General features: G+C 35.7%; 2 protein-coding genes across 3 annotated transcripts in view; one reads left to right on the forward strand and one right to left on the reverse strand.

The window, feature by feature from the left end:
- TMCC1 (transmembrane and coiled-coil domain family 1) overlaps positions 1-15,063 on the forward strand; it is a 221,740-nt gene that overhangs the window by 11,680 nt on the left and 194,997 nt on the right. The gene's annotated exons all lie outside the window — the stretch shown is intronic.
- LOC130835102 (60S ribosomal protein L37a-like) lies at positions 12,891-13,196 on the reverse strand. The gene has a single exon (XM_057706346.1). It carries the CDS (start codon positions 13,194-13,196, stop codon positions 12,891-12,893), a length of 306 nt encoding a protein of 101 aa, XP_057562329.1.

The raw sequence follows: 15,063 nt of genomic DNA on the forward strand, positions 1-15,063 counted from the left end.
AGCGATAGCAGGAGATTTAACATGTTTAAGTAGTATTGACAGGTGGCTTAATTAATTGTTCATTTAAATAATATTGGAAAATGTACTTTGAGATCTTTAGGGTATCCTAAACCACTGATTCTTAGTTCCTAAATTTTTGTTTCATGCTTTCAGGGTTTTAAAATAATCCTTAGCACTTACTCTGAAAAAGAAGAAATATGAGGATTGGCTAGGAACCAGTTAGCTATCACCTACTCTTTCCTAGGTTATAGGGCTGAAAGACACTTTAAACATTAATATTTGGGCTCTCAAAGGGGCTTGTGAGAACCTCCTCACACTGTTTTTCAGTAGAAGTATCCAGTCTTTATAGCATCCTCAGCTAGATGAGCTTGTGCAAATAACCAAAATTAGGTACAATATACTCTGGTTTGGGGATTTATGGACGATCTCTTTTTCTTCATTTGTTTATTTAAAAGGTGTTTATTGACTACTTTCATATATGTTTGGCTCTGTTGTATGTGCTGGAGATACACTGGATAAAAGTTTCTACCTGAATGAGGTGTATGTTCTGGTGGAAATGAAGTAGCAGATTGGGGCCAAAACTTGTTAGTGGTCTCAGATTGCTGCTTGTTGTAATGCTGTATGGGTACATGTAAAACGCAGTGGTGGGTATCGTGAGCTGAGTTTTCCTTTCTGACAGCACAGTGTGCAAATTTTGTGGAGAATATATCAGTAGAAAACAATTAAGGGACTTCCCTGGTGACGCAGTGGTTAAGAATCCTCCTGGCAGCTCACGGGACACGGGTTTGATCCCTGGTCTGGGAAGATCCCACGTGCTGTGGAGCAGCTAAGCCTGTGTGCCACAACTACTGAGCCTGCACTCTGTAGCCCACGAACCACAACTATTGAACCCTGAGTGTCACAGCTACTGAAGCCCGCATGCCTAGGGCCTGTGGTCTGCAACAAGAGAAGCCACCTCAATGAGAAGCCTGTGCACCGCAACGAAGAGTAGCCCCCGCTCACCACAACTAGAGAAAGCCGGCGTGCAGCAACGAAGACCCAGTGCAGCCCAAAAGAAAGAAAGAAAGAAAATAGTTAAGCCATTATCTGATCAACCTTGATTGTAAAGAGAGAGGTTCAGATAGTTTTTCATTTATTTGTCTACTTATTTTTTTCTTTTTAGATTCTTAGATCCATAAGTGGTAAATGAAATTGATCCTGTAACAATTCAAGTCACAGACATTTGAACATTGATTACAGGCAAGGAAAGCCCTGTGCCAGGGGCCAGTAGTCAAAAAATAATTTTTTGTTTGAAACAAAAAACAGTATAAATATAAGCTTTGACCCACTTTTTAAATTCCTTTTTTCTTGCATAATGTAAGTCTAAAAGCAAGTTTTATTTTTTATTTCAAACAGTTTTTTGAATAGGAATGCTCAAATGTTGAAACAGTTCAGGAATGAAAAAACAAATCTCTCTTTAATCTCTGATGCCCCACCCCCATTTCTTTTCCTTAGAAATGACTGTTGTTTTTTTTTTTTTTTTACCGTTTTCTGTATCCTTCCAGAGATGTTTTACATGCATGTGTATATGTATTTATTTATATCCTACCTTTTAAAAACTCAAATGGAGGCCTACTATTCCAACAGTTCCATTTTTGTGTGCAGAGCTTTTATTCTCATAAAATATATCACTACTTAAAAACTTCCGTCATTTTTTTTTAACACCTGCATAGCGTTACATGTCATGTATTTAATGTATTTACTATAATTTTGTTTTTTTTTTTGGTTTCCCATATGCCCAACATTAAGACAACCGGGACTAGTCTGAGACCACTAACAAGCGTTGGCCCCAAATATGGTACTTTATTTCCATTAGAATTTAAGCTCCATTAGTTTCCATGGATAGATATGAAGTGTATCATGTAGGATACATTCAATTGTAAAAGTAACAGAATATCTAACAGTGACTTAAACAGTAAAAAGTTTAAATTGTCTCATATAAACAGAAGTAAGGAGATAGGTGGCTCAGGACTAGTTCAATAGCTTGGTAATACTTAGGACCCACGTTTTTCCAATCCTTAACTCTGTTATCCTCAGTATGTTGGCTTTTCCGTTTCCTCATGTAGCCTCATGGTTGTAGGATGGCCATCTCAGTTCTAAGCAGTTACAACTAGCTGCATTTAAAGACAGGAAACAGAGGGCAGAATACTTTTTTGCTGGAAAGACTGTCATTTTAAATGAGAAGAAAATAATTCTCAGAAGTCTGCTAAACAGTGTTTCATGAATTTTAATGTATGTAAGACTTACTTAGGGAGCTTGTTAAAATATAAATTCCTGGGATCCACTGACAGAGATTCTAAAGTCTGTAGGTTTAGAGTGGGGCCTGAGAATTTGTATTTCTAATGAGATCCCATGTGATGCTGCTGCTGTGGATCAGCAAATCATGGTTTGAGTAGCACTGCTGTGTACGACATCTTACATTTCAGTGAGGGTCATGTTGCTACCCCGACCCCCATCGTGGCTGGGAAAGTGATGATCTGGCAAAGAGAATATGATAGCCATAGTTGGCTTCAACCAGTTATGAGTCATCTTTTGGAGTTGGGCACATAACCACTGTGAACAAAACGTGAGTTCTGATTAAGGAGGTAGAAGGGAGAAATAGATGTTGGATGGACAACTAACAGTGTTTAGCACTTTTGCTATTACAAATAATGCTGCGGTGAATATCCATGTTCCAAAGAAAAGATAGGTATAATTAAATTTATAATAGAAATTTCCATATTGTACTCTAAAGAGTTGGAATCAATTTACATTCCCATCAGCAATGTATAAGAGTGCTTGTTTCCCCACACTCCTTACAAATTAGATGTGTTATCAATATCAGACTTTTTTTTTTTTAATATCAGACATTTTGATCTCTCCAGTCAGGTAAAAAAATGGTATCACGTTATATTGATAGATTTAACTTACATTGCTCTTTATGAGGGGAGAGGTTGACGATCTTTTCATCTGTATAATAGTCATTCGTATTTCCTTTTCTACAAAGTAGCTGTTCATGTTAGACTTTGGTTCTTTTTTCATTGATTAATTGTTTGGTTTTTTTTCCCCTTATGAATTTGTAGGAGCCATTTTTGTAATGAAATCAGCCTATTACCATGTGTTGCAAGTATCTTTTCCTAGTCTGTCTTTTAAACTTAATTTGCTTATTTATTTTGTTACAAAGCATAGTGATTACACAGGATTGTTAACGTTCTGCTTTTGCCAACCTATATGGATTTAGATCTTGAATATAGTGATATATTATGCATGCTTACCAAAAATGTTTTAAATGATGCTAAAACTGGGAGAGTTATCTAATATGTTGCATCAGAGAATCAAGGTGATCTAAGTAGGATGAAGTATGAAAGTGGCAAGATAGGTGTGATAGAAATGTAAGGTCCTGCTCTTTAACTGAAATGATCTGGCCCCAAATAGTTTTTCATTTGAAAGCCACCATAATCTAGAGTAGTTATATGATGTGACTGTGAAAAGAGGCTAATATTGATGAACATTTATAGATGTAGTGTTAGACTAAAAGAAGTAATAGTCCCTTTGTTCTTGTACTGTCAGATTATATCTTGAGTATTGTATCCACTTATGGATTTTACACTTCATTGGGATAATGATAATCTAAATTGTCCAGGTTAACGTGACAAGAATACTACTGAGAGCTCTAGCTGCCTTTATCTAGTGAAGAACAGTGGAAGAGTCAGGGGCTGTTTTGCTATGGAAGATAACACTTGGAAACTTAACTAGATATATTTGAAGAGTTTTAAGCAACAGGAGCAGACTTCTCATCTGTACTGCTCCAGAGGACAGACAACAGGTAGAAGCTATGTCAGTGGATGTGAATTTCATCCCACTATGGGGAAGACCTTTCACACATGAGATTTGTCCAACAATGGAATAGCTAGATGATGAGGTCTCTGTTATTAGGGATATTCAGATGTAGGCTGGATGCTTGTCTTCTGAAGGTAACATGAGAGGAATTCCTACAAGAGTTTGGACTGCATGATTTTTCTCATCCCGCACAGCTCTTAAGATTTTCTAATTTCAAACGGTCTGTCTCCTTAGTGCTAATATTGGTAATGATGAGAAAGTAATGAAAATCTTATTGACTTAGTTCCTTAATAAGGGGGAGAAAAAAAATTGAAATGTTAGCCAACCAGCAAGAGAGTACAGCTTAAAAAGGCAGTTTTTAAAAAATGTATAAAGTAGAAAAGTAGAATACTAGATCTGTACGTGGAATTTCATTTTTACTTTATAATTATTTTTTCAGCAGAGCATCTCTTAAGACTAGTCTTTCAAGGGCATAATTTGAGACATGTTATCCTCAAGGATTGTTAGAGAGTTTATAATTTTACACTACATAATAAAAAGTAAAGACTGCTATAGTGTAGAAGAAGGCAGGGATTTGTATGTTAAAACTAGATTTTGTCCCCATCTCTGCCACTTGCTATGTTACGGTGGGAAATTTAACGATGAGATTTAATTTTCTCATTTACTATTGGGGGCAGTTTCTACTTTTCAGAATTGCATACACTGGAAATAACTTATCCCAAGTTTAATGCCTGGTACAAAGCACATAGGTGGCATAAAATTAATGCTAATTATTAGTAGTAGCAACTATTCTGACAACATTGCTTAAATTTGGGGGTTTTCTATTTATGTGTGTGCAGCAAGGTAAGCTGGGAGGTTATATCAACAAACCCGTTTGTATCTTCAAGCTTTACAAATATAGACTAGAATTTACTTTTGTGTGGGTTTTCTCATGCCACAACCAGTTGTCCAGTTCTGTGACACCAACTTAGAGTCCAACAATTCAACTCAGTTCTGACACTATTTACCTGGAGTTAGTGTCAGATCCATATGACTTTGCTACAAATTCTAGGGTTCCCATGACCCCCTCCTCAGATTCATTTGCTGGGGTGATTCACAAAACTTGGAAAAACCACTTCACTTACATTTACAGGTGTTTATTATAAAAGATGCAACTCAGAAACAGCCACATGTAAGAGTTATATAGGGCGGGTATGGGGAGCTTCCATGCCCTCTTCAGGTGTATCAGCCTCCCAGTTCCTTGATGTGTTCACCCATCCAGAAGCTCCCTGAACCCCATTGTTTAGGGGATTTTGTGGAGTTTCCATCACCTGGGAATGATTGGATAAATCATTGGCTTTGGTGGCTAACTCAGTGTCCAGTCTCTCTCCCTTCCCCAGATTGGGGACAGGTCCTGCAAGTTCCAAACCTGTAATCACAGGGATAGTTTCTCTGGCAAGCAGCTCCCATCTGGAAGCTATCTAGGGGTCCCACCAAGAGTGGTCATCTTAGCATAAACTCGGGTACGGTTGAAAGGGACTTGTTTTGAATAACAAAAGGCACTGCAATAGCTCAGGAAATTCCAAGGGTTTTAGGAGCTCTGTGTCAGGAACTGGAGACAAAGACCAAATACATACATCTTATCATACCATAGTACGATTACATAAAACTGGATTTTGTTTTTAGAGTAGGGGGCTGAATTTCAGAACATCAGTATTGAATTCCCTCTAGGTCATTGGTATGTTTATTGGGCCGTGGTGCCACCATTTTGATTCTTGGTACTGTAAATAACATTTGTCTTGAGATCTTTAGATGAAAGGTGCCATCAAAATAGCTAAATGTCTGTTTTTTCCTGAGAGGTCTTTATCAGATTCCAGTATCAGTTCTTTTTCTGTCCAGACTTTTGTCCTCAGATGGCTGTACTCTAATCCTGTGACAGAGCTAATTCTTTAGTGTGATATGACAAAAACAGGTCATTTTCCCAACAGGAATAAGGCTCCTTTTTCTTAGACTATTGAGTCATGAAATTTGGGTAGAGATGTCTTTTGACGGTTTTAATCTTTTTAATGGTGAATTTTCATAGCCAGGAGGAAAGGGTAAATTGTTTGGAATTCCAAATTCATTCCTACTTTAAAGGTTTTTTTTGCTCTGTCTGCTTATTTTAATGTGCTTGTTAGAGATGTGGACACTGCCTGTCCTAATACAGAAATTTCCTTAGAAAGAATGTAAACCTTAAATGTTTTTGAAAATCTGTGGGAGTATCTTGGTATACAGTACTGGGCACTGGTCTACCATTGTGCCTGGCAGAGTTCTCCACACATATTAGGCACTCAGTAAACATCTGTTGCTCTTCTAGGAGTTAGAAGCCTCAGTTCTAGCCTTTGCTACCAACTACTTGTGTAAACTAATTAGAATATCATTACTTATCTTTAAAATCGTTAGAAACCCTTCTGGCTCTGATTCTGCAACTCAGTTTATTCTTAGCCTTATTTTTTATTTTTTTATTACTTTTTTTTAGCCTTATTTTTAACAATTTAGTTTCAGCATGGCTTTGAGGTCAGTTTCTTGAAAACAGGCAAACACAGAGTCACCAGATAGGCTGAATTGGAAGTGTTGTGAAATAACCCACCCTCTGTGGCTTATTTCCTTGGCTACATGTTCTTTCTTTAGTATAGTTACCTTAGATTTTCTACTCGTATACTAAGTTAGGACTAGATATTTATCAACAAGTAGATTTCTTAGCACCTATCCGCAGAGGATGGAATGGGAGCTTCATAAAATGATCATTTTTCCAGCCATATAGATCCCTAAATGGTAACATGTGCAGTGTAGTTCGGGTTCAGAGGAATACTGTTTAAGCTTGCTTGCTGTCTTATTTATTTATTTATCTATCTATTTATTTATTTATTTATTAAATTGTTTTCTTAAGATAAGTTTAGAAAAATCTGGCCAGTTGACCAAACTTTTTCAAAAATTTCATAAATCTTCCCCGTGTTTAAATATGCTGTGTTTTGGACGATGAATGTAAGTGTACTGAAGAAGTGTAGTTTTATGATTGTCAGATTTCTAATCTGATTTTGAGTGCTTAATTTCTTTCTGTACTGAGAGAATTTGCATTGCTCTTTCAAGTATTCGGAAATAAGAATTGCCTTTCTCTCTTTTACTTAACAGAAACGACTCTTTCTTTTACTGCGCTTTGGTAATTAGCCTTTTCTTTCTTATGGTCCTAAAATGAGATGACAGACTTGGCCATTTAAAAAGTAAACTAGAGGGGAGAGGGAAGAAAGAAGTAGGTGAGGGAGATTAAGAGGTACAAACTTTAAGTTGCAAAACAAATAAGTCATGGATATGAAATGTACAGTATGGGGAGTATAGTTAATAACTGTGTAATATGTTTGTATGGTGACATATTGTAACTAGGTTTATTATGGTGATCAGTTTGAGATGTATAGAAACAATGAATCACTATGTTGTGTAACAGGAACTAACATAGTATTGTAGGTCAATTATACTTCAAAAACAGACAAACTCATTTAGAAAAAGAGATCAGATTTGTTTTTACCAGAGGTGGGGGGAATGGGGTGGGGTGAGGGGGGAATTGGATAAAGGCAGTCAAAAGGTACAAACTTTCAGTTATAAATAAGTACCAGGGATGTAATGTACAACATGATAAATATAATTAACACTGCTCTATGTTATATATGAAAGTTGTTAAGAGAGTAAATCCTGAGTTCTCATCACAAGAAAAAATTTTTTTCTTCTGGTTCTTTAATTTTGTACCTATATGAGATGATGGACTTTTATTAAAGTAGTAAAGTAGTAATCACTTCATGATGTACGTAAATCAGATTATTATGCATATTATGCATTATTCTTCAAATCCATGAACACAGTACATCTTTTCATCTGTGTTGTAATCAGTTTCTTTTGATGTCTTATAGTTTTCTGAGCACAGGTCTTTACCTCCTTATTCCTAGGTATTTTATTCATTTTGATGTGATTGTACATGGGATTCTTTCCTTAATTTCTTTTCTGATAGTAGTTAGTGTATAGAAATGCAACAGATTTCTGTATGTTAATTTTGTATCTTACAACTTTACTGAAGTAATTGATGACTCTAGTAGTTTTTGGTACTGTCTTTAGTACTTTCTATGTATAACATGTCATCTGCAAACGGTGGCAGTTTTTACTTCTTCCTTTCCAGTTCAAATTAGTCTTATGTTGTGTGTTTCTGCATTTATGAGTGTAGGCAAACCTACTTGTTGACCTTTTGAGCTTGGTTTAGAGTAAGGTCAGTTTAAGATATGAAGGTTGGATTTTGAGAGGTAGAGTTGAAACAAAGGAAGTGAGAAGGTTTTGATTTTGTTTTCAATTCATAGGTAGAATGAATTGGAGGGGGAAGAGACTTGCATAGGTGAGGACAGTTGGAGGTATCATGTTGTAATCCTGGAATAAGGTGGAAAAAAGTATCAAAAGATGACTTTTCCTGCCCTATCATGGGACTAAACATCTGTGAAACATTGTCTACTGATAAAGAATACTCTCTCAAAACACTTATTTTTTCTAAAGCATTTCAAGTTTCATACTGAAACTTTAAAAAGTCAGTAGCATGTGGAAAATCATTATTTTTTATGACAGCTTGCCAGTGAACAATGTTGAATAAAACTAGTATATAAATTTTGGATGTTTATGGTAAATAATGCAATATGTATTGAATTTCTTATCTTCCCTGTATCTGTGAGCCCAGAATTCTCTCTGTAGCAAATAGTAAAAATACAAAATATAGCTGTGGGCCTTTGTATCCTATTAGGAAGCAAATGAGAGATGAAGACTCTATAAAGTATATTTATTTATACATCTGCATTTAAATATGAGTTAGGCAAAAAGATTAGGTTAGGGCATCAGGGCACCCAGAAGAGTGGTGTATTCCGTTTTGACGTGCATGTCTTGCTCTGCCATCGATGAAGAGCACCATTTCCATAAGCTGTAGTGTGTAGGAGCTCTGATCTCTGCTGTAAGCTTCATGAGTGACTTCCAAATCTGTATCTTCAGGGTAGATTCCCTACTGATTCCTGAAATTTAATGCCGTCCAGATTCATTGGCATTTTGCCATGATCTCTTTGCTTTTCTGTATACCTATACCTCATGTAGTTTTACTTATCTTGATTAGTGGCTCGTTATTCTCTTAGCCAAGTAGTACAAAAAACTTAGGGTTATTTTTTATTTTTTCCCGTTCCTGTTTCTCCAGAAACTTTCCCAGAAGTGGCCCTTCTTACAAATGTAAATAAAAGATCTCAAGTATACTGCATTAGTGTTCCCCGTGTTACAAATAATACTCTGAATAGAGGAGACAGGTTGATATAAGTACAATAATAGTTTATTCAGCTTTCTGTGTGCTTGCCTTCTCCCACTCACTTTGGTTACAGGAAAATTAAAAAATTACAGGAGTAGTCTTAAAAATTAAAGCGAAAAAGTGTAAAGAAGCTGAAACAATCTGAAATTCTATCCCACATGGATGATTACCATTAAAATTTTTATAAATATTCTTCCATACGTCTCTTTGAAAGTATATACGTATATCGATGTATGAATGTGAAGTAATTTTACATAAATAGGATAATATTATAATGCAATTTTTCTTTTGTCTCAGACATAGGTTTTGGAGATTTTTGTGTCAATAAGAGATCAGTGTTCAAGATACATTTCCTTTTTGGCTGCACTGTGTGGCTTGCAGGATCTTAGTTCCCTGACCAGGGATTGAACCCTGGGCCCTTGGCAGTGAAAGCGCGGAGTCCTACCACTGGATGGCCAGGGAATTCCCAAGATGGTGTATTTCAAGAATGATGAGAAGCCTGCTTGCTTGAGAGAATATGAAGCTGGTCTGACTTCCCTGACCTTCTAGATTAGAGTAGATGTTGCTCCTCTGGGCTTCCACAGCAGTCTGGGTATCCTATCGTGGCCCTTACTGCATTCTGTTGTTTTTCTATCTGCTTAAACCAAAGTTCCCCGTATCTCTCTCTTTGTATTCCATGGGCTCAGAGCAGTGCCTGACACCTAGTAGACATTTCAGTGTTTGCTGAATGGATAAATGACTGTATGAACGTCTTAGGTGAAGTGAGATGGTTTTCCATGAAAAGAACTTGCTGCATATTTTCCTTTAAAGCCATTTATCTCTGTTTGCTTTGATTATTCATTTACCAAGTAACATTTTGGTATTAATTCAGTTTACCAATTTACCAGAGATTTTACTGCTGAGAAAAGAAGGTACTGACTGTAACCTGGTTGACAATTATAATTCTGATTATAAATTAAAATATTAGTGCTGTGGGACAGATGAGTATGAGACTTTGGATAATATGAACCATTTTTTCCCCAGAGTGTAATTATCACTTTAGATAAGGTGGTATCCAGCTTCTGTTTGAGCAGAGATAATACAGGTGTGTGATGAATAGAAGGCTGGATTCAACTTTGACTCTGCCACTTATTAGCGCCGAGATATTAAGCAAGTCCCTTAATCATTTTAGAATTTAGTTTCTTTATTCATTAAGTGAATAATTGGCTGCTCACACCTAGCCTAACTCTAAAGCTTTGTGACTATGAAATAAGAGCCATACTTAACCTTGGTCCGTTGAGGCCTAACCTATATACACTTCTCGCTGTCTTCACTCAAGACATATAAATGCCCAAAAGTAAAGGCCAGGGAGTATAGTGCCTTAGAGCCTTAGAAAAACTACAGAATGAAGCGTGAGGTGGCAGTGTGATAGTTTTTAGAGGAAATATGAACCTGAGAAGTTCTTTTGCATTCTTTGCATTATTTCACAACCAGTTCTAGATAAAAATAATCATCTTCTTTGTGAATAAGAATATGACATTTGGGGTTGGAGAGGATGTTGATTTGGTTCCTCAGTTTTCTAGCCTTATTCTGCGTGACTTGCTAAACTAGGTTTATGTCCTCTTTCTGAGTTTTTTTTTTTTTTTTTTTTTTACTCTCAGTAGAAGGATGTCCGGATTCAATCTCATTGTCTGTGACACACATAGGTTAGATCAGTGATAGAAAAGAGTTGGGAGACCTGTTTTTCTTCTTAATTTTGAGTTAACAAAGCAAATTGCTTTACTTCTCCATGCTTGATTCTTTTTACTAGAAGAAGACAAAATCTGACTCTTTTTACATCGTATGCTTTGGGATGAAGTAATTCTTAGGACTCTTTTTAAAAATTTCTTTTAAAAAGTTTGAGGTAAAATTTCTAGTAAATGCACAAATCTAAGCTATATATCTACGTATATATCTTAATGAATTTTTACATATGTATGCTGCTGTATATGTATAATTATAACTACAGTCAGATGAAGATGTAGAAAATTTTCCTGCCCCTAGAATTCCTTTGTGCCCCTTTCCAGTCAGTACCCTCTTTTTGAACACTGAGTGCTTTAATATTCCTATTAAGAAGCCAGTGAAAACAAATTTTGACATCTTTTATGTTTCATCAGTAATTTGAATCTTGAACCCTATAATAAAGTCTGATCTGTAGATAGTAAGGTCTTTGGCCTTTTAGATATAGATAAGGTATAATTGCATTAAAATGCTTTTCTAATAAAATCCTAATCCAGGGTACAAAGGGAGTAGTTTTACATTGATAAAGGGATAGTGTTGTTTACCATCATTTTCTTTTCTGTGTAGACTTTTTCCTGAAAATTTTTGGGTTGTCTGAAAGTAAATTTATTTGGAAAGTTGTAAGTAAGTGGGAAAAGGAAAGTTGTTTGGCCAAATGAATGATGAAGTTGTTCCACATCAGTGAGTTCTATTCTTCCTTCTGCCTGTGCCATGTGTAACCCTGTGAACAAGGTCTAACTTCATTTTTTACATCTAATATTTATTCAGCGCTTTTTTTGCCTGAGGCACTGTGTGTGTGCATTTCTAAAATGCTGTGGTGCTGCTTTAGCCTACCTCATACTTTAGCTGTATATTATGTGATTTTGTTTACTAATTTGTATATCTATATCTCTTATTTTAGAAGTTTTAGATTTATGGAAAAATTAAGCAAAGATAATACATGGAGTATATCATGTACCCATTTTCCCTGTTGGTAACATCTTGTTTTATTAGTTTCATGGAGATATGTTTCACATAGTTTAAAATTCACCCATTTAAAGTGTACATTTCAGTTTTTAGTGTATTCACAGAGTTGTACAACCATCACCACAGTCTAATTCCAGAATATTTTCGTCACCTCCAAAAGAAACTCTGTACCCAGTTATCAGTCATTCCTCATTTCTGCCCCCACTCATGTCCTAGGTAACCACTAATCTACTTTCTATCTCTATGGATTTGCCTGTTCTGGACATTTCATAGAAATGAACTTATATAACATGTGGTCTTTCGTGACTGGTTGCTTTCACATAGCATGTTTTCAAAGTTTATCCATTCTGTAGCATGTATCCATTTTTTTTCTCGTTGCCAAATAATATTCCATTGTATGTATGTGCTACATTTTATTTATTCCTTCTTTAGTTGATGGACATTGATTGATTGCACTTTTTGGCCATTATGAATAGTGCTGGTGTGAAACCGGTATACAAGTTTTTGTGTAGACTACATGCACCTGCCTAGAAATGGAGTTGCTGAGTCCTGTGGTAACTCTTATGTTAAGGATTTTTGAGGAATGGTCTGCCTGGGCCATTTTACATTCCTGCCAGCAATGTGTGAGGGTTCCAATTTCTCTGCATTCTCCTCAACACTTGTTATATTGTCTTTTGATTTTAGCCATCCTAGTGCATGTGAAGATGTATCTCACTGTGGTTTTGATTTGTGTTTTCCTAATGATTAGTGATGTTGAGCATCTTTTCATGTGTTTATCAGCCAGTTGTGTATCTTTGGAGAAATGTTTTTCAAATTCTTTCCCTATTTTTTAATTGCGTTATCTTAATTATATTTTAAGTTTTGTTTTACCAATGAGATTATAAGTCACTTGAAAGATTATAAATCACTTGAAAGTTTCTAGCCTTAGACAGTAAATTTCTTTTTGCTTACATAAATTAACCCATTTATTATAGGCCTAGCAATGTTTCAAATGGTGGTGCTTCTTCTGGTCCTTCAATTCCTTCAGTCTTATGATGGCAGACTTTACTGTGGCAGCGGAAGTGATGTTATAGGTCCAAGTACCACCAGCTACCATTTTCATGCAGGAGCCACAGTGCCAGATGCATACAGCTTGTGTCTTCATCTTGGTTTTGCCACAGAGGGAGCAAGTGTACTTGGCATGCTGGCTGGTTTCAGTTTTCTTCATCATTTTCCTGAGGGAGGCACCATAATGGGTCCCGTATTTACCCACAATTCCAACCTTCCTGGTGCGTTTAGCCATGTCTCTGCAACCTGGGTCTGAGCCCAGAGAACTCTAGCCTTAAATAGTAATTTTAAAAATAATAATTATTTGGTGTTTCTGCTTGCCTTTATTCCGTTTCCCACTTTTCTCAAAACACTAAGAGAATGTTATGCAAGTTGAAGTCTCATAATAAGCACATTTGGTTTATTTTCTCCCTTAGTTGTCTACACAGAAAAGCAAAGATGATTGGGAATGCATGTTTGTTCAAATCCTAGATAGTCCACACATAATTCCTTGGTTAGTAAAGTTTTCTTTAAATGCTTTTATTGCTTTCTTGATGAGAAAAGTAACAGATTTGTATAGCACGTATAAAAAATGCTCAGATAAATATAAATCAGAAAGTTAATTTTTATAATTTACAGTGATAACCAGTATTATAATTTTAATATGTATGTGCACTGTAGGCTGATGCAAACATACCTGTACATACATATATGGATCTGGATAAGAGTATATATGCTGTTTTGTTACAAGTCCCCCCTCCCCCACTGCACTTAACAGTATATTATGAACAGATTTCTATCCATATAGTATTTTGTGGAGTTAAATTTTGACATCAAGTTACGAAATATCTATTTCTGTGGTTGCTTTTTTTCTTTAAGAACTTTTATTGACATACAATTGACATATAATAAACTGCATATATTTAAAGTGTACAATGTGATGTTTTTTTTTCTTATTAGTAATGTATATATGGCAATCCCAATCTCCCAGTTCACCTCCCCCCCCCACTTTCCCCACTTGGTGTCCGTATATTTGTTCTCCACATCTGTGTGTCTATTTCTGCCTTGCAAACCAGTTGATTTGTACCATTTTTCTATATTCTGCATATATGTGTTAATATACGATACTTGTTTTTCTCTTTTTTAACTCACTTCACTCTGTATGACAGTCTCTTGGTCCATCCATGTCTCTACAAATGTCCCAATTTTGTTCCTTTTTACCAGCTGAGTAATATTCCATTGTATATATGCACCACATCTTCTTTATCTGTTCATCTGTCGATGGACATTTAGTTTGCTATTGTAAATAGTGCTACAATGGACATTGGAGTGCATGTGTCTTTTTGAATTATGGTTTTCTCTGGGTATATGCCCAGTAGTGGGATTGCTGGGTCATATGGTAACTATTTTTAGTTTTTCAGGGATATATGGTTGTTTCTTAATGAGGACCAGTCGATTTCTGAAGGTAGGAGGGTGAAAAATGTTTAAATGTTTAACCTGTGTATTTTTCAAATTATTGGATTTTTGTAAATTAACTGGTGGTAATTATTTCCTACTTTGTTTTATGTCAAGAAGTACCTGCTTTGGTGTCCAAAATTGTTTTTTTTCAGTTGTCATTGGTGATGGATCAATTAAAAACTGTACAGTTGTCCTGATGTAGGGAGAAAAGCTGCCATGTACCTTCATAATCCTGGAGTATGGATTATGGTATTGATAGTTATTAATGGAAAGTTTGAAGTCTCTTGAAAAGTATAACATATTTATTGAGCACCAACTGTGTGTCAGGCACTATAAAAGGGGAAAAAATGATCAGAGTCCTAGATATATTTGTTTTCTAGGCAGGGATGGGGAGGGAGGCAGTGCCAAATTGCATTAGAGCAAAGTCAAAAGGTAAATTGTGTAAAATGCTTATTTATTTTTGTGGTTTATTTTATACTCAAATTACTTGCGTTTCCATGTTTGTTTCATAATGACTTACTTGCAGTACATTTAAATGATAAAAATGTGTCTACATATTTTAAAAAATGATTCTATAATAACGAGGAAATATGACTTTGAAATATCACTCTTTTCTCCTTGAGTATTTAAGGCATTAATATGGTTATAATAATAAATTATCTATG

The sequence above is a fragment of the Hippopotamus amphibius genome, chromosome 13 (assembly GCF_030028045.1).
Source record: "Hippopotamus amphibius kiboko isolate mHipAmp2 chromosome 13, mHipAmp2.hap2, whole genome shotgun sequence".
Lineage (NCBI taxonomy): Eukaryota > Metazoa > Chordata > Mammalia > Artiodactyla > Hippopotamidae > Hippopotamus > Hippopotamus amphibius.

Bases quoted from the DNA above. Each gene is read 5' to 3' on its own strand.
- LOC130835102 (XM_057706346.1), bottom strand. From the start codon at position 13,196: ATGGCTAAACGCACCAGGAAGGTTGGAATTGTGGGTAAATACGGGACC.